We start from the raw sequence: 24,650 nt of genomic DNA, 5'->3' as shown, positions 1-24,650 counted from the left end.
AGTTAATCTTCTGTGGATTGCTACTCAGAAGAAAGTGGGTGGAGAAGATCCATTGGAGTTGGGAAGATTTCATCTCTCCAGCGATCGACGTCCTCCGCGCTCAGAGGCAAAGCAAACCCTCACCTGAGGGTGGACCCGGCACCAGAGAACAGACCAGCACAGCACCCGAGGCACAGGCCGCCCAGCACGACTGCGTGGAGATGATCCAGCTGAGACGACCCGAACGCACTTTCCAGGCTGCAGTGGCAGGACTCGGGAGGGAAAAAAATCGGATCCAAAGGGGACTTCCCAGCTTCGGTGGCAGAACCTGGGGAGAAGAGGATCACCGCAGTCGACATCGTGGATGGAGGAAAGATGGCGCCCAAACCACGAGGTGATGCGCAGAAGAAAAAGATGGCGGCGGCCAGACAACGAGGTGCAGCGCTAATGGAGCAACATGTGGCACCAAATGGAGAAGAGGATTGGGGTAAAGATAGCAAGGCTCTCTTAAAGGAGTCCTGCAACCCACCACACTTAAAGGGACAGTTCCGCATTCTCAATCAATGGAAGAGCAACTGCGAGTTAGATATAAAATGTGCAATTGACGATCAAAGTTGTGCACATGCAATAAGCAAAGTCTTAATGTAATAGCAACTGTGAGTTAGATGTAAAATGTGTAATTGATGATCAGAGTTGTGTACATGCAATAAGCAAAGAAAAGTTGCGCGATCATGATCGCGATCGGAGCTACAGGTTATTTACTATGAGTAATGAAATGTTGTGCGATGTAGGATTTCAACTGCATACAGTCAATGCAGCAGGCAGACACCCATCGGGAGCACACAGGTCTGCGTCCCTGGGACCAGAGTTATGCACCATGGAGTGTGGTCACAAGCAGCCAATGCATACAAGCTGCAGAGCAAGCGATCTCAGGAAGGCAACGGCACCAGTATCGATACCCTGCCCCTGATCGGTTCCACCTCTCTTGCACCCGATGGCACCAACCTCCACGAGCCTGAAAGAGCAAACCGCACTAAGGCGCAGACACCAGACCCTATCGCCACCAAGGCTACACCTGGCAACGAAGGGTCCCCGCAACGGTTCTCCCAAATGGGACCGGGACCAGCCAGGATCTCAAACCAAATACCCAGGCAAGCGAGTCAGCAGTTCCCTGTGCACTGCCAGATGACCGCTCCTCAGGGAGCAGCAGCGACCCGGGGCGCCAGGACAGGGAGGTCACAGGCATCTGCGAACCTGCCCGATGCTAGGAGCAACGCCAAAGGCCCCGAGAGCAGGCAACTTGAGCCAACCGGGTTCCCACTGCCAGCACTGGGCACTGTGCTGCCACCAGACTAGCCGGACACCATCCAGCAGTTCTGGTACTAGTTTGTCCTCACGCACCGGTGCTGACACCAATACTGATTCCAAGTATATATCAAGTATGCACCTCACCAGTCAAATGTACTTGCCTCACAACTGTAATAATGTAAATGCAAATTTTTTTTTCTGGACTTGAATGTATATGAATGTAGTGAGCCACTGGCATAATCTATATGTGGGGAAGGAGAGAATGGAGTGGTCATAGACGCACAAACAGAAACCACCAGCACCTCTACTGCCAATGAAACACCACCTACTCACCCAAGATGGAAACGAACCCTCCAAGGGTCAACCAGATAGAGCTACGCCCAGAGCACAGTCAATGCATGAAGGCGATTTGCACTAAAGGCTTGGTGGAGAATGATGTCATGTATCCTACATGGTTATTGCTTGTACTATTACAAGGTGTGGCAGGCCTAGTATAAAAGGCAGGCCACCAGGTGTGATCCTCACTCTGGAGTTATCAATAAAGGACCAGGTCACTACAGTTCAAGTACAATACATTGCCTTGTGGAGTCATTATCAGAGCATCTAAAGACATAACAGTAACCTTTGGCATTTTTGCCAAATTAAGTTAATTTAAGGGTTAAGTCATGGCAGGAGAGCCCATATCATGCTCCTCCTGTGCTATGTGGGAAATCAGGGACACTTCCAGTGTCGCTGACTCCTACGTTTGCAGGAAGTGCATCCAGCTGCAGCTCCTGTCAGACCGCATTGCGGCACTGGAGCTGCGCATGGATTCACTCTGGAGCATCCGCAATGCTGACAATGTCGTGAATAGCACATTTAATGAGTTGGTCACACTGCAGATAAAGGTTACAAAGGCAGATAGAGAATGGGTGACCATCAGGCAGAGCAGGAGTAGGAAGGTAGTGCAGGGGTCCCCTGCGGTCATCTCCCTCCAAAAGAGATATACCACTTTGGATCCTGATGGGGGAGATGGCTCATCAGGAGAAGGCAGCAGCAATCAAATTCATGGTACCATGGGTGGCTCTGCTGCACAGGACGGCAGGAAAAAGAGTGGGAGAGCTACTGTGGTAGGGGATTCTATTGTAAGGGAAATAGATAGACGTTTCTGCGGCCACAATCGAGGCTCCAGGATGGTATGTTGCCTCCCTGGTGCAAGGGTCAAGGATGTCTCGGAGCAGCTGCAGAGCATTCTGGAGGGAGAGGGTGAACAGCCAGTTGTCATGGTGCATATAGGTACCGACAATATAGGTAAAAAACGGGATGAGGTCCTACAAGCTGAAATTAGGGAGCTAGGAGTTGAATTAAAAAGTAGGACCTCAAAAGGTAGTAATCTCAGGATTGCTACCAGTGCCACGAGCTGGTCAGAGTAGAAATAGCAGGATAGTTAAGATGAATATGTGGCTTGAGCAATGGTGCAAGAGGAAGGGATTTAAATTCCTGGGACATTGGGACCGGTTCTGGGGAGGTGGGACCAGTACAAACCGGATGGTCTGCACCTGGGCAGGACTGGAACCGATGTTCGAGGGGGAGTGTTTGCAAGTGCTTTGGGGAGGGTTGAAACTTATATGGCAGGGGGACGGGAATCTAAGCAAGGAGACAGAGGGAAGTAAAATGGGGGCAGAAGCAAAAGGTAGAAAGGAGATAAGGAAAAATGGAGGGCAGAGAAATTAAAGGCAAAAATCAAAAAGGGCCACAGTACAACATAATTCTAAAAGGACAAAGAGTGTTAAAAATACAAGCCTGAAGGCTCTGTGTCTCAATGCGAGGAGCATTCGGAATAAAGTGGATGAATTAACTGCACAGATAGCTGTTAATGGATATGATGTAATTGGGATTACGGAGACATGGCTCCAGGGTGACCAAGGCTGGGAAGTCAACATCCAGGGATATTCAATATTCAGGAAGGATAGGCAGAAAGGAAAAGGAGGTGGAGTAGCGTTGCTGGTTAAAGAGGAGATTAGCTTGGATGATATGGAATCTGTATGGGTAGAGCTGTGGAACACCAAAGGGCAGAAAATACTAGTGGGAGTTGTGTACAGACCACCAAACAGTAGTAGTGAGGTTGGGGATGGCATCAAACTGGAAATTAGGGATGCGTGCAATAAAGGTACAGCAGTTATCATAGGTCATTTTAATCTACGTATAGATTGGGCTAACCAAACTGGTAGCAATACGGTGGAGCAGGATTTCTTGGATGTTTAAGGGATGGTTTTCTACACCAATATGTCGAGGAACCAACTAGAGAGCTGGCCATCCTAGACTGGGTGTTGTGTAATGAGAGAGGATTAATTAGCAATTTTGTTGTGCAAGGCCCCTTGGGGAAGAGTGACCATAATATGGTAGAATTCTTCATTAAGATGGAGAGTGACAGTTAACTCAGAGACTAGGGTCCTGAACTTAAAGAAAGGTAACTTCGATGGTATGAGACGTGAATTGGCTAGGATAGACTGGCAAATGATACTTAAAGAGTTGACGGTGGATAGGCAATGGCAGACATTTAAAGATCACATGGATGAACTTCAACAATTGTACATCCCTGTCTGGCATAAAAATAAAACGGGGAAGGTGGCTCAACCGTGGCTAACAAGGGAAATTAAGGATAGTGCTAAAACCAAGGAAGAAGCATATAAATTGGCCAGAAAAAGCAGCAGACCTGAGGACTGGGAGAAATTTAGAACTCAGCAGAGGAGGACAAAAGGCTTAATTAGGAGGGGGAAAATAGAGTATGAGAAGAAGCTTGCAGGGAACATAAAAACTGACTGCAAAAGCTTCTATAGATATGTGGAGAAAAAGAATAGTGAAGACAAATGTAGGCCTCTTGCAGTCAGAATCATGTGAATTTATAATGGGAAACAAAGAAATGGCAGGCCAATTGAACAAAACTTCGGTTCTGTCTTCACTAAGGAAGACACAATTAACCTTCCGGAAATTTTAGGGGAATGAGGGTCTAGCGAGAAGGAGGAACTGAAGGAAATCCTTATTAGTCAGGAAATTGTGTTAGGGAAATTGATGGGATTAAAGGCCGGTAAATCCCCAGGGCCTGATAGTCTGCATCCCAAAGTACTTAAGGAAGTGGCCCTAGGAATAGTGAGTGCATTGGTGGTCATTTTCCAACATTCGATAGACTCTGGATCAGTTCCTATGGATTGGAGGGTAGCTAATGTAACCCCACTTTAAAAAAGTGAGAGAGAAAACAGGGAATTATAGACCGGTTAGCCTGACATCGGTAGTGGGGAAAATGTTGGAATCAATTATTAAAAATATAATAGCAGCGCATTTGGAAAGCAGTGACAGGATCGGTCCAAGTCAGCATGGATTTATGAAAGGGAAATCATGCTTGACAAATCTTCTAGAATTTTTTGAGGATGTAACTAGTAGAGTTGACAAGGGAGAACCAGTAGATGTGGTGTATTTGGACTTTTAAAAGGCTTTTGACAAGGTCCCACACAAGAGATTAATGTGCAAAATTAAAGCACATGGTATTGGGGGGTAATGTATTGACGTGGATAGAGAACTGGTTGGCAGACAGGAAGCAAAGAGTAGGAATAAAACGGGTGCTTTTCAGAATGGCAGGCAGTGAGTAGTGGGGTACCGCAAGGTTCAGTGCTGGGACCCCAGCTATTTACAATATACATTAATGATTTAGACGAAGGAATTGAATGTAATATCTCCAAGTTTGCAGATGACACTAAGCTAGGTGGCAGTGTGAGCTGTGAGGAGGATGCTAAGAGGCTGCAGGGTGACCTGGACAGGTTAGGTGAGTGGGCAAATGCATGGCAGATGCAGTATAATGTAGATAAATGTGAGGTTATCCACTTTGATGGCAAAAACAGGAAGACAGAATATTATCTGAATGGTAACAGATTAGGAAAAGGGGAGGTGCAACGAGACCCGGGTGTCATGGTGCATCAGTCATTGAAAGTTGGCATGCAGGTACAGCAGGCGGTGAAGAAGGCAAATGGCATGTTGACCTTCATAGCAAGAGGATTTGAGTATAGCAGCAGGGAGGTCTTGCGGCAGTTGTAAACAGCCTTGGTGAGGCCACACCTTGAATATTGTGTACAGTTTTGATCTTTTAATCTGAGGAAGGCCATTCTTGCTATTGAGGGAGTGCAGCGAAGGTTCACCAGACTGATCCCCGGGTTGGCAGGACTGACATATGAAGAAAGAGTGGATCGACTAGGCTTATATTCACTGGAATTTAGAAGAATGAGAGGGGATCTCATAGAAACATATAAAATTCTGATGGGATTGGACAGGTTAAATGCAGGAAGAATGTTCCTGATGTTGGGAAAGTCCAGAACCAGGGGTCACAGTCTAAGGAGAAGGGATAACCCATTTAGGACCAAGATGAGGAGAAACTTCTTCACTCAGAGAATTGTGAACCTGTGGAATTCTCTACCACAGAAAGTTGTTGAGGCCAGTTCAATAGATATATTCAAAAGGAAGTTTGATGTGGCCCTTACGGCTAAAGGGATCAAGGGATATGGAGAGAAAGCAGGAATGGGGTACTGAAGTTGCATGATCAGCCATGATCATATTGAATGGCTGTGCAAACTCGAAGGGCCAAATGGCCTACTCCTGTACCTATTTTCTATGTTTTTATGTTTCTATATGTCTCTGTTATTTCTAATCCACCAATTTTAATTCGGGTACAGGATAAATGACTAGTCTATAAAACATAGAAACATAGAAACATAGAAAATAGGTGCAGGAGTAGGCCATTCGTCCCTTCTAGCCTGCACCGCCATTCAATGAGTTCATGGCTGAACATGCAACTTCAGTACCCCATTCCTGCTTTCTCACCATACCCCTTGATCCCCCTAGTAGTAAGGACTTCATCTAACTCCTTTTTGAATATATTTAGTGAATTGGCCTCAACAACTTTCTGTGGTAGAGAATTCCACAGGTTCACCACTCTCTGGGTGAAGAAATTCCTCCTCATCTCGGTCCTAAATGGCTTACCCCTTATCCTTAGACTGTGTCCCCTGGTTCTGGACTTCCCCAACATTGGGAACATTCTTCCTGCATCTAACCTGTCTAACCCCGTCAGAATTTTAAACGTTTCTATGAGGTCCCCTCTCATTCTTCTGAACTCCAGTGAATACAAGCCCAGTTGATCCAGTCTTTCTTGATAGGTCAGTCCCGCCATCCCGGGAATCAGTCTGGTGAACCTTTGCTGCACTCCCTCAATAGCAAGAATGTCCTTCCTCAGGTTAGGAGACCAAAACTGTACACAATACTCCAGGTGTGGCCTCATCAAGGCCCTGTACAACTGTAGCAACACCTCCCTGCCCCTGTACTCAAATCCCCTCGCTATGAAGGCCAACATGCCATTTGCTTTCTTAACCGCCTGCTGTACCTGAATGCCAACCTTCAATGACTGATGTACCATGACACCCAGGTCTCTTTGCACCTCCCCTTTTCCTAATCTGTCACCATTCAGATAATAGTCTGTCTCTCTGTTTTTACCACCAAAGTGGACAACCTCACATTTATCCACATTATACTTCATCTGCCATGCAGTTGCCCACTCACCTAACCTATCCAAGTCACTCTGCTGCCTCATAGCATCCTCCTCGCAGCTCACACTGCCACCCAACTTAGTGTCATCCACAAATTTGGAGATACTACATTTAATCCCCTCGTCTAAATCATTAATGTACAATGTAAACAGCTGGGGCCCCAGCACAGAACCTTGCGGTATGCCACTAGTCACTGCCTGCCATTCTGAAAAGTCCCCATTTACTCCTACTCTTTGCTTCCTGTCTGACAACCAGTTCTCAATCCATGTCAGCACACTACCCCCAATCCCATGTGCTTTAACTTTGCACATTAATCTCTTGTGTGGGACCTTGTCGAAAGCCTTCTGAAAGTCCAAATATACCACATCAACTGGTTCTCCCTTGTCCACTCTACTGGAAACATCCTCAAAAAATTCCAGAAGATTTGTCAAGCATGATTTCCCTTTCACAAATCCATGCTGACTTGGACCTATTATATCACCTCTTTCCAAATGCACTGCTATGACATCCTTAATAATTGATTCCATCATTTTACCCACTACCGATGTCAGGCTGACCGGTCTATAATTCCCTGTTTTCTCTCTCCCTCCTTTTTTAAAAAGTGGGGTTACATTGGCTACCCTCCACTCGATAGGAACTGATCCAGAGTCAATGGAATGTTGGAAAATGACTGTCGATGCATCCACTATTTCCAAGGCCACCTCCTTAAGTACTCTGGGATGCAGTCCATCAGGCCCTGGGGATTTATCGGCCTTCAATCCCATCAATTTCCTCAACACAATTTCCTGACTAATAAGGATTTCCCTCAGTTCCCCCTCCTTACTAGACCCTCCAACCCCTTTTATATCCGGAAGGTTGTTTGTGTCCTCCTTAGTGAATACCGAATTAAAGTACTTGTTCAATTGGTCCGCCATTTCTTTGTTCCCCGTTATGACTTCCCCTGATTCTGACTGCAGGGGACCTACAAGACCTAAAATCCAACAAGAACCAGGAATTTGGATTGAAAGTTATGGAGAGACTGAAATTACTAATCAATCTGTTTCTCCAGCTTGATGTCAGATTCTGAAGTGGCCAATTACATACCTGAGCAATTCTAGTTCTGTCCTCAATTCTGCTACACAGTTGTGTTGTGCATCATCTGCACTGAGAATAGCATAGCCACATCCATTTGAGCATTCGCGACTTCGATATTCACACACCGCCATGTGGGATTCCAGGTTGTGTCGTTCTACCTGAACAGTACAACCTTTGGAGAAAATTGTATAAATATATTAAAAACTTTATAGAAAGTAATTAAAAAGTAAAACATTACAAAACACCAACACAGCACTACAGCATGCAAACAGTACAAGAAGGAAGTGGTTTTCTGGACTATAGTATAATAATTTTTAAACTGAAACTGGTTTGAATTTAATTTTCAGTCAAGGAATTTAACATCAATGTCATGACTTTCCAATCTGATATGCCTACTTACCTTGAAGATGTAGGGATAAGGCAAGTAAATGCAATTAAATATGGTATTTTGAAAAAAGTTGCTGTTGTGATCAACTTTTCGTCAAATTTTGGAAATGAGGAAAATGTCTGCTCAAAGAAGTACATGATATGACATCTTTGTACATTGGTTGTGAAATTTGACCTCAACTGATGCACATGACGTCGTGACACAAAAGTGCATTCACGCATTTCCTCGAGTTGGCTTTTAGCCTCAGTTTCAGAATCAGTTGTCCATTTATTGTGCATTGTGGAGTTGGTAATTTTATTTCAGAATCATTTCCGAAAGGATATACTTGCTTTGGAGGCAGTTCAGAGAAGGTTCACTAGATTGATTCTGGGGATGAGGGGGTTGACTTATGAGGAAAGGTTGAGTAGGTTGGGCCTCTACTCATTGGAATTCAGAAGAATGAGAGATGATCTTATCAAAATGTATAAGATTATGAGGGATGAGGTGATCTTATCAAAACATATAAGATTATGAGGGGGCTTGACAAGGTGGATGCAGAGTGGATGTTTCTACTGATGGGTGAGACTAGAACTAGAGGGCATGATCTTAGAATAAGGTGCCGCCCATTTAAAACTGAGATGAGGATGAATTTCTTCTCTCAGAGGGTTGTAAATCTGTGAAATTCGCAGCCTCAGAGAGCTGTGGAAGCTGGGACATTGAATAAATTTAAGACAGAAATTGTCAGTTTCTTAAATGATAAGGGGATAAGGAGTTATGGGGAGCGGGTGGGGAAGTGGAGCTGAGTCCATGATCAGATCAACCATGATCTTATTGAATAGCGGAGCAGGCTCGAAGGGCCGTATGGCCTACTCCTGTTTCTATTCTTATGTCCTTACGTTCTTATAAGTTTACAGCACAGGAGGAGGTGTTCAGCCCATTGTGCTTTTGCTGGCTCTTTAAAAGAGCTTCTCATTCCCATTGGGGTTGTTTTCACTGCCTTTTGTCTTTTTAATGTCAGTTCACTCACCCTCCCACACCACCCACCCACCCACACACACACACACACACACACACACACCCCATCTATCACCTATATGAAGTTAATAAGAAGTGTTCTAAAATTAGTCAGAATATATAATTTTTTTAAGAATTCAACATTTTCAGGGAGTATCTTCCTGGATCCTCCCTCTAGGATTACCCATGCCGAGAGAGGTATTATTTGAAAGGAATGTGTACAATTTAAAATTTGCAGTTGGAAGATAGAAGGGTGTGGGGGCGGAGCGACAGAATGCTGGAATAAGCTGCAGAGATAGGATAGGGTTGGCAAGGAAGAAAATCAGAAAATCTTGCAAGTGAGAAGCCATTGCTGAAGATGTGTTGGCTATGTTCAGTTAGATAAGAAGAGAACCACACAAGGGCAGTCTCAAAAAGCTGAACAATAAGAAAAGCTGATAGAATATGCCACCCTCTTCTATCATATCAAATGCTGCAGAAAGGCCAAGGAGAGATAAAGCACCATGGTCACAGTCACACAGAATATCATTTATGATTTTGGCCATGTCCGTCTAGGTACTGCGAAAAAGGCGCAAGTCCAACTACAGGGATTCAAATGGGGAGTTTTGAGTTAGATGATCATGAAGCTGAGAATCTTGGAGAGAAAAGGTAGGTTAGAAGTGGGATGGTAATTGGAGCGGACAGATGGGTCAAGAGTGGTTCTTTTGAAGAGGTTGGATGAGGTGAGTGGTTTTAAAATGGAGTGGAATGATATCTGAGGAAATGGAACCATCAACAATGTCAGCTAGCATATGAGCAATGAGGGGGAGTTGAGTTGAGAAGTGATCAAGGGGAATAACATCAAATTAAACATATAGATCACAATATGAACATTAAATAAGAGATCATCCAAATATGATTATGCTGAATGGGGAAACTTGTAATAGAGCACTAAGAATAATTAAATATTGTGCTTATAGTAAAACTGAAATAATATTTGCATTTAATAGCACATTTCACAATTAAACGGCTGTATTTAATACAATGAATTATTTTTTTTTAATGTTGCTATATAGGCAAACATGATAGCCCTTCTCCACAAAGATTCATCTGCTATTTGGTTGAGGAAGGAATGTTAAGACACTGAAAGAATTTACTGCTCTTGCTTGAATAGTGATATTGGGTCATTTATGTCCAGCTGACCTAATGGGACAAGCAGACTGGAATTGATCCCATCCAAAGGTTGACGCTCTTGAAAATGCTGCATTCCCTTCTGCACTGGAGTGTTAGCTTACTTTACATGTTCAAGCCATGGTGTAGGGTTTGGATTCACAATCATCTGAATCAGAGGTAAGTGTGGTACAATTTTAGCTAACCTAGCACAAAAAATCATTCAAATCACTGCACCAAAAATCCACAAAATCAATTTTGAGAATAAAACTTTTGATTGTGAAATCAAGGATTAAATACTGTACTGCAACAAAATTCATTGTTAAATACATACCACATCCATAACACATGTAAATTCCACCTAAAGAAAAATTGGCAAAGGGATACTTCAAACAATTGGGTTAAAAATTGGAAACTATGGCTTTACTTTACTTGCATAATTTTTTTGAATAGTATACAATATGTAAGAGACTATGGGCTAGAAATTCGGTTCTCGGCAATAATTGTATTTTTTCGCCCAAATTATCGTTATGGCAACACTATGGCTATGAGGCAGTAAAGTCGAGCTTCAATTTGCGCAGCGGTAAAAATTGGTGTTGCGCAAGGATTCGTGGCGCAAACCGTGATCCTTGCCAACTTTACTCCGAGGCTAATGCCACTGCAAGTTGGGCCTAGGGAGGGGGGATGGGGGGGGGGGGGAAAACATCTAAAAATAAATTGCAAAAAACAAAACAAAAAAATCACAAAACATTCACAAGACACTTAACTGGAGAATCACTGCAAAAGAATTAAAAAATAAAAACTTTAACTTACCTTTTTTGCAGGTCTTCATACTTACTGCTGATCCAAGGGCTGCCATGCAGCTTTTTCCTTGGCGCTTTTATTCAATCTAAGTACAGGTGCGCTCAGAGCTAAATTTTTTGACGAAAGCGATATTTCAAGTCTTGCACGGCGGCACTCCTCTCTCCAGTGGTATTTGAAAAACGCCGCTGCAAGACTTTCCGATTTTCCCGCCGCACTGTTTTTCGCCAAAAATGGTAAAATATTGCCTAAAAACCCGTCACAAGGTAGCCGAATTTTTAGCCCCATGTCCATTATATTGCCACTATTATTACATACTGAAGAATATTACAGCTCATCCAAGACAACTGAAACGAGGCATTGGAGGAGGCTAGAGTGGGTGACCACGTAAAGACTGCAGAGGAGGATGATGAGGCATAATGCACTATGGTCACAGTTACGGTGAATGTCATTTGTGACTTTGGTCAGGGTCATTTTGGTGCTCTGGGAGGGGCAGAAACTTGATTGGAGAGATTCAAACAGAGAGTTGCAAAAAAGATGGAAGATAGCAACACATTCAAGGACTTTGGCGAGGAATGAAAAATGGAGATAGAATGGTTGTTTTCAAGGATAGAATGGATAACAATGCATTTATTTGATGATGGTTCTTAAAGTTAGGACGACAAATCAAATCTAACACCGGCTTTAGTGTGCCAGTGCAGCAGTTTGAGGCAAAGAGTGTTTGAAGACCAAGACCTCAACTCCGGCACCAAACTCATGGTCCACAGTGCAGCAGTGATACCCGCCCTCCTGTATGCTTCAGAGATATGAACGTATAGTAGGCACCTCAAGGCACTGGAGGTACCAACAATTCCGCAAAATCCTGCAAATCCTTTGGCAGGATTGGTGTACCAATGCCAGTCTTCTTTCTCAGGCCAACATCCTCAGCATCGAGGCATTGATTACACTCAATCAGCTCCGATGGACGAGCCACATTGTCTGCATGCCTGATACAAGACTCCCGAAACAAGTACTCTACTTCGAGCTCCGTCACGGCAAGCGATTTCCAGGAGGGCAGAGAAAACGCTTCAAGAACGTTTTCAAAACCTCTGAAAACATTTAACATCCTCACCCAACATCCTTGGGAATCCCAAGGCCGCTTAATTTGAAGGAGAGCATTCAAGAAGGCGCTGAACACTTTGAGTCTCTTCGTCGGGAGCATGCAGAAGTCAAGTACAAACAGTGGAAGGAGCATACGACAAACCAAACACCCCACGCACCTGTCCCTTCAACCACAACCTGCCCTACCTGTGGCAGAGTCTGTAGATCCCATATAGGACTCATTAATCACCTTAGAACTCATAATATTGGTGTGAGAGCAAGTCATCCTCAACTCCGGGGTATTACCCAAGAAGATGATGATGATCTGAAGACAAGGAACCATTTATATCAGCTAGCATGGTGGCCTGGCAGGGAAGTTGGGTGGTCAGCAGTTTGGTGAGAATAGGATCGAAGCAGCAGAAAGCGGGTTGCATGAAAAGGATGAGCTCAGAGAGGGCATGTAGAGAGACGGAAGTAAAACAGGAGAGAGAGAGAGAGAGAGAGAGAGGTTCAGGGCTAGAATGGGGCAAGGAGGTTTTTCCTTCATGGGCAAGGGGAAGGAAGGGAAGCAGGGGAAGCAGCAGCACCAGAAGCAACAGATGGCCTCTATCTTGGTGACAAAGAAGTCCATACGCTCCTATCACTTGTTGTTAGAGGTGAGTGTGGAGGGGGCAGGAGAGAAAGGATTAAGAAGATGGCTGGTAGTAGAACACAAAAGCCAAGGATTATCTTTGCTCTCCATGATGGTCCTAGAGCAATGAGTGCTTTTGCCAGAGGATAATGAATCCTGGTAGGGTTTGATAATGAATTATTAAGTCTCACTGAATTCACTTTGTGGGGAAGAAAGTTTGCAGGATCTTCTCTCAGGAGACTAAATATGTTGAAAAAATAAATAAAGGAAGAACTAGCATTTAACTTTATTTATTGATTCTGTTTCCACCACTGTTTCTGGTAAAGCATTTCATATCCTAGCAATCCTAAATATAAAGAGAGATAAATGTTTCTTGGTGGTGTTGGTTGGCCGGGAAATTGTGAGAATTTCCTACTCTTAGAAACAGAGAAAATAGGTGCAGAAGTAGGCCATTCGGCCCTTCGAGCCTGCACCACCATTCAATAAGATCGTCGTTGATGATTCACCTCAGTAACCTTTCCTGCTTTCTCTCCATACCCCTTGGTTCCTTTAGCCGTAAGGGCCATATCTAACTCCCTTTTGAATCTATCCAATGAACTGGCATCAACAACTCTCTGCGGTAGGGAATTCCACAAGTTAACAACTCTCTGAGTGAATAAGTTTCTTCTCATCTCAGTCCTAAATGGCTTGCTCCTTATCCTAAGACTATGTCCCCTGGTTCTGGACTTCCCCAACATCGGGAACATTCTTCCTGCATCTAACCTCCCCAGTAGCGTCAGAATTTTATATGTTTCTATGAGATCCCCTCTCAGCCTTCTAAACTCCAGTGAATACAGGCTCAGTCGATCCAGTCTCTCCTCGTATGTCAGTCCTGTCATCCCAGGAATCAGTCTGGTGAAGCTTCGCTGCACTCCCTCAATAGCAAGAACGTCCTTCCTCAGATTAGGAGACCAAAACTGAACACAATATTCCAGGTGAGGCCTCGCCAAGGCCCTGTACAACTGCAGTAAGACCTCCCTGCTCCTATACTCAAATCCCCAAGCTACGAAGGCCAACAAACCATTTGCCTTCTTCACCGCCTGCTGTACCTGCATGCCAACTTTCAATGACTGATGTACCATGACACCCAGGTCTCGTTGCAACTCCCCTTTTCCTAATCTGCCGCCATTCAGATAATATTCTGCCTTTGTGTTTTTGCCACCAAAGTGGATAACCTCACATTTATCTATATTATACTGCATCTGCCATGCGTTTGCCAACTCACCTAACCTGTCCAAGTCACCCTGCAGCCTCTTAGCGTCCTCCTCACAGCTCACACCGCCACCCAGCTTAGTGTCATCTGCAAACTTGGAGATTTTACACTCAATTCCTTCATCTAAATAATTAAGTATATTGTAAATAGCATTGAGCCCTGCGGCACCCCACTAGTCAGTGCCTGCCATTCTGAAAAGGACCCGTTTATCCCGACTTACTGCTTCCTGTCTACCAACCAGTTCTCTATCTACATCAGTACATTACCCCCAATACCATGTGCTTTAATTTTGCACATTAATCTCTTGTGTAAGACCTTGTCAAAAGCCTTTTGAAAGTCCAAATACACCACATCCACTGGTTCTCCCCTGTCCACTCTACCAGTTACATCCTCAAAAAAGTCTAGAAGATTTGTCAAGCATGATTTCCCTTTCATAAATCCATGCTGACTTGGACCGATCTTGTCACTGCTTTCTAAATGCGCTGCTATTTCATCTTTAATAACTGATTCCAACATTTTCCCCACTACTGATGTCAGGCTAACTAATTACCCATTTTCTCTCTCTCTCCTTTCTTAAAAATTTGTGTTACATTAGCTACACTCCAATCCATAGGAACTGATCCAGAGTCGATAGATTGTTGGAAAATGATCACCAATGCATCCACTATTTCTAGGGCTACTTCCTTAAGTACTCTGGGATGCAGACTATCAGGCCCCGGGGATTTATTGGCCTTCAATCCCATCAATTTCTCTAACACAATTTCCCGCCTAATAAGGATTTGCTTGAATTCCTCTTTCTCACTAGACCCTCGGTCCCGAGTATTTCCGTAAGGTTTTTTTGTGTCTTTCTTCGTGAAGACAGAACCAAAGTATTTGTTTCACTGGTCCGCCATTTCTTTGTTCCCCATTATAACTTCACCTGAATCTGACTGCAACGGACCTACCTTTGTCTTCACTACTCTTTTTCTCTTCACATAGCTATAGAAGCTTTGGCAGTCAGTTTTTATGTGCTCAAGTTTCGGACGGCGCACATTGGAGAGGCCTCCCTAATTTATTGAACAAAAATTACCGCCGAATACTTACCTCGCGATTCTCCGATAGCCTTTGGCCCATTTCCACCTTGGGGCGCGGCGCAACAGGAGCTACTGGGGGCAGAGCTACAGCCCTGTACCAAAAACAATGCCGGCAGCTGCGCCCGTGCGCAGTGGAGGCTGCACGCGTGCGCAGTAGCTGGCAGCCCTCCCAGCGCGTCCTGTCTCCGGGGAGACGACCCTATCCCAGGCCGAAGGGACGTCGCTCCTATCGCGGGCCGAGTGGCCTGACGCATCTTACCTGGCGGCGGGGCCCGCCCGGCCTCTCGCTGGGGGCCACCCGCCCAAAGTCCTCCTGGGAGCCTGCGTCGGCGTCATCGACGGCGGGGCCCGCCCACCCGACCTCTCGCTGGGGGTGGCCCCGCCTGAAGAGTCGGCGGCAGCGACAGCCCGGCATCTGCTTCATGCGGGCCCCGCCGGCGGCGGGACCCACGGCCTCTCGCTGGGGGCGGGCCCCACCCAAAGAGTCGCCGGCGGCAGCAGCAGCCCAGCATCGTCATCTTCATCTTCTTCTCCCCCCCCTCATTTTTCTTCTCCCTCCCCCATCTTCTTCTCTCTACCCCCCATCTTCTTCTTCTCCCCCCCATTCTTCTTCTCCCTCCCCATTTTCTTCTTCCCCCATCTTCTTCTCTCCCCCCCTCTCTTCTCCCCACCCCCTCCTTCTCCACGGTGCTGCAGTAGGTGAGTAGAAATCATTTTTTATTTATTGAGTGATTTTTAATTGTTTTTTATTTTTTATTTTTTGGATTGATTTATTAGTTTATTTATTGATTTATTATTGATGATGGCTCTTTATTTGTAAAAGTGAAGTGTTTAATGTTTGTAATCCCCCCTCCCCCCCACTATCTCTCGTTCCCTACGCCTGATTTCTAAGCGTAGTCAAGGTTTTTCTGAGCGTACAAGAATCTACACTTACTCCATTCTAAGTTAGTTTGGTGTAAGTTATTACTGCCTAAACTTGCAAAACAGATGTAAGTGGCCAGGCACGCCCCCTTTTGAAAAAAATTTTTTTTTTAAATTGAAACTGTTCTAACTGACTAGAACTAGAACAAACTAAATGCAGAGAATTGCAATTCCTAAGATATTCCATTATAAACTCGTTGCTCCCCAAAACAGGAGCAACTCAGGCTGAAACTTGACCCCTATGTTCCCAGCAAGCTTCCTCTCATACTCTATTTCCCCCTTCCTAATTAAATCCTTTGTCCTCCTCTGCTGTTTAATTAAAATTCTCCCAGTCCTCAGGTTTGCTGCTTTTTCTGGCCAGTTTATATGCCTCTTCCTTGGATTTAACACTATACTTAATTTCCCTTGTTAGCCACGGTTGAGCCACCTTCCCCGTTTTATTTTTACTCCAGATAGGGATGTACAATTGTTGAAGTTCATCCATGTAATCTATAAATGTCTGTCATTGCCTATCCACTGTCAACCCTTTAAGTATCATTTGCCAGTCTATCCTAGCCAATTCACGTCTCACACCATCAAAGTTACCTTTTCTTAAGCTCAGGACCCTAGTCTCTGAATTAACTGTGTCACTCTCCATCTTAATAAAGAATTCCACCATATTATGGTCACTCTTCCCCAGGGGGCCTCGCACAACAAGATTGCTAATTAGGCCTCTCTCATTACACAACATAACTCAGACAGAAATAGACAGTTTCTTAACCGATAAGGGAATAAAGGGTTATGGGGAGCGGGCAGGGAAGTGGAGCTGAGTCCATGATCGGATCAGCCATGATCGTATTAAATGGCAAAGCTGGCTCGAGGGGCCGTATGGCCTACTTCTGCTCCTATTTCTTATGTTCTTATGTAAGAGGCAAAATATACAGAAGGAATGTGATGAGCAGGTCAAATGGTAATTTCTCATCCACTCTTTTCTGATAGAAAGCGCTGCTGTTTATTCTATTTTCCCCACAGATAACATATTCCACAGCATTTCTTTGAATACTGCATGTAAGGCACAGATATTCAGTGACTCATTGAAATCTTTCCAAACACATTAGATGAAAACATACTTTCTGGGGTACAGATTCATTAAAATCTCCATTATTAAGGTCTTTAAAACAGAATCAGTTTAAATCTAGGTTTAGCCACCAGGGGGCATGGTTCAGTAGCACTGAGTTACTATCAGTTACAAAGACCAAGGAGCTGAGAATCATAATGAAATCAACCTGAAGTACTATAACCTTCCCGTGAATCACTTTTTCCGTAATCGAAACATTGAACTTGTTTTATCTCCTGACCTAATTCTGTATATCAGAAGATTTACAATTTTAGGAGACAATAAAAATATAGTTTCAGGTAATAATAAAGATAAATTTGGCAGAGGATAAGGAGTTTATACGAATATTGTTCCTCTTCACAAAAGGGAAAGAAAACAAATCTCCCTCTAACCATTTAGTATTTCTGTTCCCATGCAATTCTGTTCCCATGCAAATACAGCACACTTTTTGAAACACTTATGCCCTGGTAAGACATTTTAAAATTGCTTGATGTATCCTATCATCCTATAAATTTTTCGAGAAAGAAATGTCTATTCTTGGATTTAGGTCGCACTCAGAGCCAATTTTCAAAACAAGAACACCTTTACTCAAATTTCAATCTGTTAATGGATACTCTTCCCTTTCATTACAAAAAGCAAGCTAAAACAAGAAATGCAAGTTGCTCTAACTAATAATAACATATTCAAAATCATTTTTTTGTTTTTCACTTACCAGCATTTAAGCAAGGAACTTGGCTGTATTCACACTCTCTTTCATGTCTGTCAATAGCTTCTAAAGAACAGATCGTTTCACAACCATGCTGTCTATTTTTGCACCAAATCTGAAGGCGATTCAAATCATTGCGCATATACCTGTCAGAAAAATTTTTTAATTTAAGGAACAGGTACATTTCTTTATTCTTTTCTCATTTAAGCTTACAGGCAATTTATTTCAACAATACTATTTTTATTGGTAAGTGTTATGTCCAGAATAAAGTAATGTGATTGAATACTGTAGACGTAAGTGTGACCTTTATTCTAACTCCAGGGTGTTGGTACAGCATGGGAGGCCTGCGTATATACAGTGCTCCCAAGGGATGCTGGGATCACTTGGGACTCCAACGAATATGCCCTCTGGTGGCGGTAGAATGCTGGTTACATAGGGTTGCATACATAACATAGAAAATAGGTGCAGGAGTAGGCCATTCGGCCCTTCGAGCCTGCACCGCCATTCAATAAGATCATGGCTGATCATTCCCTCAGTACCCCTTTCCTGCTTTCTCTCCATACCCCTTGATCCCCTGAGCCGTTAAGGGCCATATCTAACTCCCTCTTGAATATATCCAATGAACTGGCATCAACAACTCTCTGCGGCAGGGAATTCTACAGGTTAACAACTCTCTGAGTGAAGAAGTTTCTCCTCATCTCAGTCCTAAATGGCCTACCCCTTATCCTAAGACTATGTCCCCTGGTTCTGGACTTCCCCAAAATCGGGAACATTCTTCCTGCATCTAACCTGTCCAGTCCCGTCAGAATCTTATATGTTTCTATGAGATCCCCTCGCATCCTTCTAAACTCCAGTGAATAAAGGCCCAGTTGATCCAGTCTCTCCTCACATGACAGTCCAGCCATCCCGGGAATCAGTCTGGTGAAGCTTCGCTGCACTCCCTCAATAGCAAGAACGTCCTTCCTCAGATTAGGAGACCAAAACTGAACACAATATTCCAGGTGAGGCCTCACCAAGGCCCTGTACAACTGCAGTAAGACCTCCCTGCTCCTATACTCAAATCCCCTAGCTATGAAGGCCAACATACCATTTGCCTTCTTTACCGCCTGCTGTACCTGTATGCCAACTTTCAATGACTGATGAACCATGACACCCAGGTCTCGTTGCACCTCCCCTTTTCCTAATCTACCGCCATCCAGATAATATTCTGCCTTCGTGTTTTTGCCCCCAAAATGGATAACCTCACATTTATCCACATTATACTGCATCTGCCATGCATTTGCCCACTCACCTAACCTGTCCAAGTCACCCTGCAGCCTCTTCGTGTCCTCCTCACAGCTCACACCGCCACCCAGTTTAGTGTCATCTGCAAACTTGGGGATATTACACTCAATTCCTTCATCTAAATCGTTAATGTATATTGTAAAGAGCTGGATCCCAGCACTGAGCCCTGCGGCACTCCACTAGTCACTGCCTGCCATTCTGAAAAGGACCCGTTTATCCCGACACTCTGCTTCCTGTCTGCGAACCAGTTCTTTATCCACATCAGTACATTACCCCCCAATACCATGCGCTTTGATTTTGCACACCAATCTCTTGTGCAGGATCCATCACTCCCTCGCAAATTCAATAGTACACTTATTTACAGGGTGAGAAGATCTGGGGCTTTTCACTCCCTAGTTGATTGTCTCGGTACAAATGCAGGTGCAGGTGAGTTGGTTGGTTTTTCGCTGGGCTGCTGCGCAGCTGGCCTTGTTGGGCTGCTGGGGATGATGAGTTCAGCTTCGTGGTCAACCGTGATGTCGGTTGCCACTTGTGTGTGTGTCGGAGGGTCGAAGTTGGTGGTGTCCTCTTCAGGTTGCTCGTGGCTGTCCTTGAATCGCAGTTTGGTTTGGTCCAAATGCTTTCTGCAAGTTAGTCCATTTGCAAGTTTGATCTCAAACACCCTACTCCCTTCTTTGGCTACGAAAGTGCGAGCAAGCCATTTGGGACCATATCCATAGTTGAGTACAAATACAGGGTCATTGACTTCAATATCACGTGACAAATCTGCGCGATCATGGTACATGCTTTGTTGATGCTGCCTGCCCTCAGCGTGATCATGGAGATCAGGGTGGACGAGAGAGAGCCTTGTTTTGAGCGCCCTTTTCATGAACAGCTCGGCTGGGGGAACCGCAGTGAGCGAGTGGGGTCTGGTATGGTAGTTGAGCAGGACTCGAGACATGGGTCAAGCTTTGCTTAATGGCTTGGACTGCCCGTTCTGCCTGGCCGTTAGATGCGGGCTTGAACGGGGCAGATGTGACGTGCTTGATCCCATTGCGGGTCATTAATTCCTGGTGAAGCACAGCCCATTGTTGCTGACGACGACATCAGGCAGGCCGTGCGTGGCAAACATGGCTCATAGTTTTGATGCTGGCAGTGGACGAGCTTACAGACATTATTACACACTCAGTCCACTTTGAATAAGCATCCACAACAACCAAGAACATTTTGCCTAGAAACGGGCCAGCGAAGTCAACGTGGATCCTCGACCATGGTTTGGATGGCCATGATCACAAACTTAGCGGTGCCTCCTTGGGTGCATTGCTCAGTTGAGAGCAAGTGTTGCATTGGCGCACGCAAGACTCCAAATCTGAGTCGATGCCGGGCCACCACACATGGGATCTGGCTATAGCTTTCATCATTCCTATGCCTGGGTGGGTACTGTGTAGGTCACGTATGAACATTTCCCTGTCTTTCTTGGGCAAAACCACATGATTACCCCACAAAAGACAGTCCGCCTTTATGGACATTTCGTCGTTACGCCGCTGGAACGGCTTGATCTCTTCATGCATCTCCGCTTGGATGCTGGACCAGCTCCCATGGAGGACACAGTTTTTTTACAAGGGACAGTAAAGAATAGTCCAGGTCCTGATCTGGTGGGCCGTAATGGGTGACTTTTCATTTTCAAATGCATCCATCGCCAAGAGCAAGTCTGCAGGCTGTGCCATCTCCACCCTGGTGGTGGGCAATGGTAGCCAACTAAGAGTATCACCGCAGTTCTCTCTGCCTGGCCTGTGGCGAATTACATAGTTATATGCAGACAGCATGAGTGCCTATCTTTGGATGCGAGCAGAGGCATTGGTATTGATACCTTTGCTCTCTGAGAATAGTGATATGAGCGGCTTATGGTCAGTTTCTAACTTGACCTTAAGCCCAAACAGATACTGATGCATTTTTTTTAACCCCATAAACGCATGCCAGAGCTTCTTTTTCAATCATGCTGTAGGCCCTTTCGGCCTTGGACAAGCTCCTGAATGCAAAAGCGACCGGTTGCAATGTTCCCAATTCGATTGCTTGTTGTAACACACACCCAACCCCGTATGAAGGTGCATCGCAAGCTAGCACTAAACGTTTACAAGGATCATGCAAAACAAGCAGTTTATTGGAACATAACAGATTTCGCACTCTCTCAAAAGCTGTCTCTTATGATTTCCCACATACCCAGGCATCTCCCTTGCGTAGCAACACATGTAGAGGTTCTAGCAAGGTGCTTATCCCTGGTAGGAAGTTACCAAAATAATTGAGGAGTCCAAGGAATGACCGCAGCTCCGTCACGTTCTGTGGTCTCGGCGCGTTCTTGATGGCCTCCGTCTTGGAGTCGGTGGGTCTGATGCCGTCTGCCTCGATTCTTCTCCCTAAGAACTCGACCTCTGGCGCCAGGAAAACACACTTCGAGCGTTTCAACCTGAGCCCCACACGATCTAGCCGACTTAGAACCTCTTCCAAGTTCTGCAAGTGTTCGATGGTGTCCCGACTTGTGACCAGTATGTCGTCCTGGAAAACCACAGTGCGTGGAACCGACTTTAGCAGACTCTCCACGTTCCTTTGAAAAATAACCGCGGCCGATCGAATCCCAAATGGGCATCTATTGTAGATGAACAGACCTTTATGCGTGTTGATGCAGGTGAGGCCTTTCGAAGATTCCGCCAGCTCCTGCGTCATGTAGGCCGAGGTCAGGTCCAACTTGGTGAATGTCTTTCCTCCCGCCAGCGTCGCAAATAGGTCGTCTACATTGGGTAGCAGGTACTGGTCCTGCAGCGAAAAACGGTTAATCGTTACTCTATAGTCCTCGCAAATTCTGACCGTGTCATCACCCTTGAGAACCGGAACAATCGGACTGGCCTACTCTTTGAACTCGACCGGCGTGCTGATGCCCTCTCGTTTCAGCCTGTCTAGCTCGATCACCACTTTCATATATGGCACCGCCCGTGCCTTGTGGTGGATGGGTTGTGTACCGGGAATTAAGTGGCGATATATCACCAACAATGTCTCCGCAAGATCCTGCAAATCCACTGGGAGGACAGGCGCACCAACATCAGTGTCCTCGACCAGGCTAACATCCCCAATATTGAAGCACTGACCACACTCGATCAGCTTCGCTGGGCAGGCCACATAGTTCACATGCCAGATACGAGATTCCCGAATCAAATGCTTTATGGGGAGCTCCTTCATGGTAAACAAGCCAGCAGAAACGTTATAAGGACACCCTCAAAGCCTTCCTGGTAAAGTGCGACATCACCACTGACGCCTGGAGGACGCCGAAGACTGCCCGAGGTGGAGAAAGTGCATTCGGGAGGGCGTTGAGCTCTTTGAGTCTCAACGCAAAGAACGTGAAGAGGCCAAGCGTAGGCAGAGGAAGGAGTGTGCGGCAACCAGCCCCACTGACCTGTTCTCTCAACGAATGTCTGTCCCACCTGTGACAGCGTCTGTAGCTCTCGTATCGGACTGTTCAGCCATCAAAGAACTCACTTTGGGAGTGGATGCGTCTTCCTCGATTCCGAGGGACTGCCTATGAAAAAAATGCATCTGCACCTTTGCCCCAGAGAAGTTTCCGATGCCTGCCTCAAACAACGAATGGAAATTTGCTCAGAACCTGGGCACGTGAAGCGTCGTCGATGGACGAAAGCGTTCGGATATCATCCCAGTTGCTGCGGATTTTTTCCAGCCACCTTCTGCCGAATAGTGTGGGGCCATCTCCTGGTACTATCCATAGTGGTAGTTCGTGCACTGCTCCATCGTAGGAGACTTTTACTGCTGCGCTGCCAATTACAGGGATCAGCTCTTTAGTGTGAATGGGGCTCAGCTTGGGCCTGTGTGTCTTGTTGCAGCACAGCCTGTTGAAGGCCTTTTTGCTCATGATGGACTGACTCGCACCAGTGTCCAATTCCATGGATACTGGAATTCCGTTCAGTTCAACTTTTAACATGATCGGTGGACATTTCGTGGTGAAGGTGTGTACCCCGTACACTTCTGCCTCCTCGGTTTGAGTCTCTAGTTCAGCTTGATCCGCCATGGATTGGTCTTCCTCTGCAACATGGTGGTTTGCAGGGTTTGCAGCTCATCTGCACATTCGCTGGAGGTGACCCATTGTTCCACAGCCTTTGCACGCATAATGTTTGAAGCGGCACTGATGGTCTCGATGATCACCTGCACAGCGCCAACAAGTGTTAACTGCCTTGCATTAATGCTTGATGGTGGATTCTGAGTCAACTGAGGTCGTGCAGCTGCAGGTGTATACATTCCGTCATATGCATTGCTGCCTGAAAATGACGTTACTTTGTGTACAGTACTTGCCGAAACAACTTTGTGTTGCGAAATTTGTTTGGTGTTATCGCTGGTGGCCATAAATGCCTGGGCTATCGTTATGGCTTTGCTCAGGTTCGGTGTTTTAACAGTCAATAGTTTGCGAAGGATAACCTCATGGCCAATGCCAAGCACAAAAAAGTCTCTTAGCATTTTGCTCCAGGAATCCATCAAATTCGCAATGTCTTGCAAAGCGCCTTAGTTCGGCGACGTCGCTAGACACTTGCTGGCCTTCAGACCATCATACTTTCGGCACTCTCCCGACCCTTATGCCATGCCCAGAATACTGAGAGCTAACTAAGGAAATAAAGGATGACATCCAATTAAAAACAAGGGCATACAAAGTGACCAAAATTAGTGGGAGGACAGAAGATTGTGAAGCTTTTAAAAGCTAGCAAAGAATGACTAAAAAAATTATTAGGAAAGGGAAGATAGACTATGAAAGTAAACTAGCACAAAATATAAAAACAGATAGCTTTCTATAGGTATATAAAAAGGAAGAGTGGCTAAAGTCAATGTTGGTCCCTTAGAGGACGAGACCGGGGAATTAGTAATGGGGAACATGTAGATGGCAAAAACTCGAAACAAATATTTTGTATCAGTCTTTACGGTAGAGGATACTAACAATATCCCAACAGTGGATAGTCAAGGAGCTATGAGGGAGTGGGGGGGGAGGAACTTAACACAATCACAATCACTAAGGACATTAAGCTTGGATGATGTGGAATCTGTATGGGTAGAGCGGAATACCAAAGGGCAGAAAACGCTAGTAGGAGTTGTGTACAGACCACCAAACAGTAGTAGTGAGGTTGGGGATGGCATCAAACAGGAAATTAGGGATGCGTGCAACAAAGGTACAGCAGTTATCATGGGTGACTTTAATCTACATATAGATTGGATTAACCAATTTGGTAGCAATGCGGTGGAGGAGGATTTCCTGGAGTGTATTAGGGATGGCTTGCTAGACCAATATGTTGAGGAACCAACTAGAGAGCTGGCCATCCTCG

At 45.2% G+C, this 24,650-nt stretch overlaps 1 protein-coding gene across 6 annotated transcripts in view; it reads right to left on the bottom strand.

The window, feature by feature from the left end:
- rnf41l (ring finger protein 41, like) overlaps positions 1 to 24,650 on the bottom strand; it is a 177,138-nt gene that overhangs the window by 52,258 nt on the left and 100,230 nt on the right. For all 6 annotated transcript variants that reach the window (XM_070894199.1, XM_070894230.1, XM_070894213.1 and 3 more), the window contains 2 exons: positions 18,025 to 18,164; positions 7,938 to 8,100 (listed from right to left, as the gene is read on the bottom strand). In XM_070894199.1, the coding sequence (XP_070750300.1) occupies positions 7,938 to 8,100; positions 18,025 to 18,164 (303 nt within the window). The remainder of the gene's footprint in view (positions 1 to 7,937; positions 8,101 to 18,024; positions 18,165 to 24,650) is intronic.

Source organism: Pristiophorus japonicus, chromosome 1, assembly GCF_044704955.1.
Source record: "Pristiophorus japonicus isolate sPriJap1 chromosome 1, sPriJap1.hap1, whole genome shotgun sequence".
NCBI classification, from domain to species: domain Eukaryota; kingdom Metazoa; phylum Chordata; class Chondrichthyes; family Pristiophoridae; genus Pristiophorus; species Pristiophorus japonicus.
The sequence above is the reverse complement of the archived record's forward strand: the minus strand, read 5'-3'. Positions and strand labels throughout refer to the sequence as shown.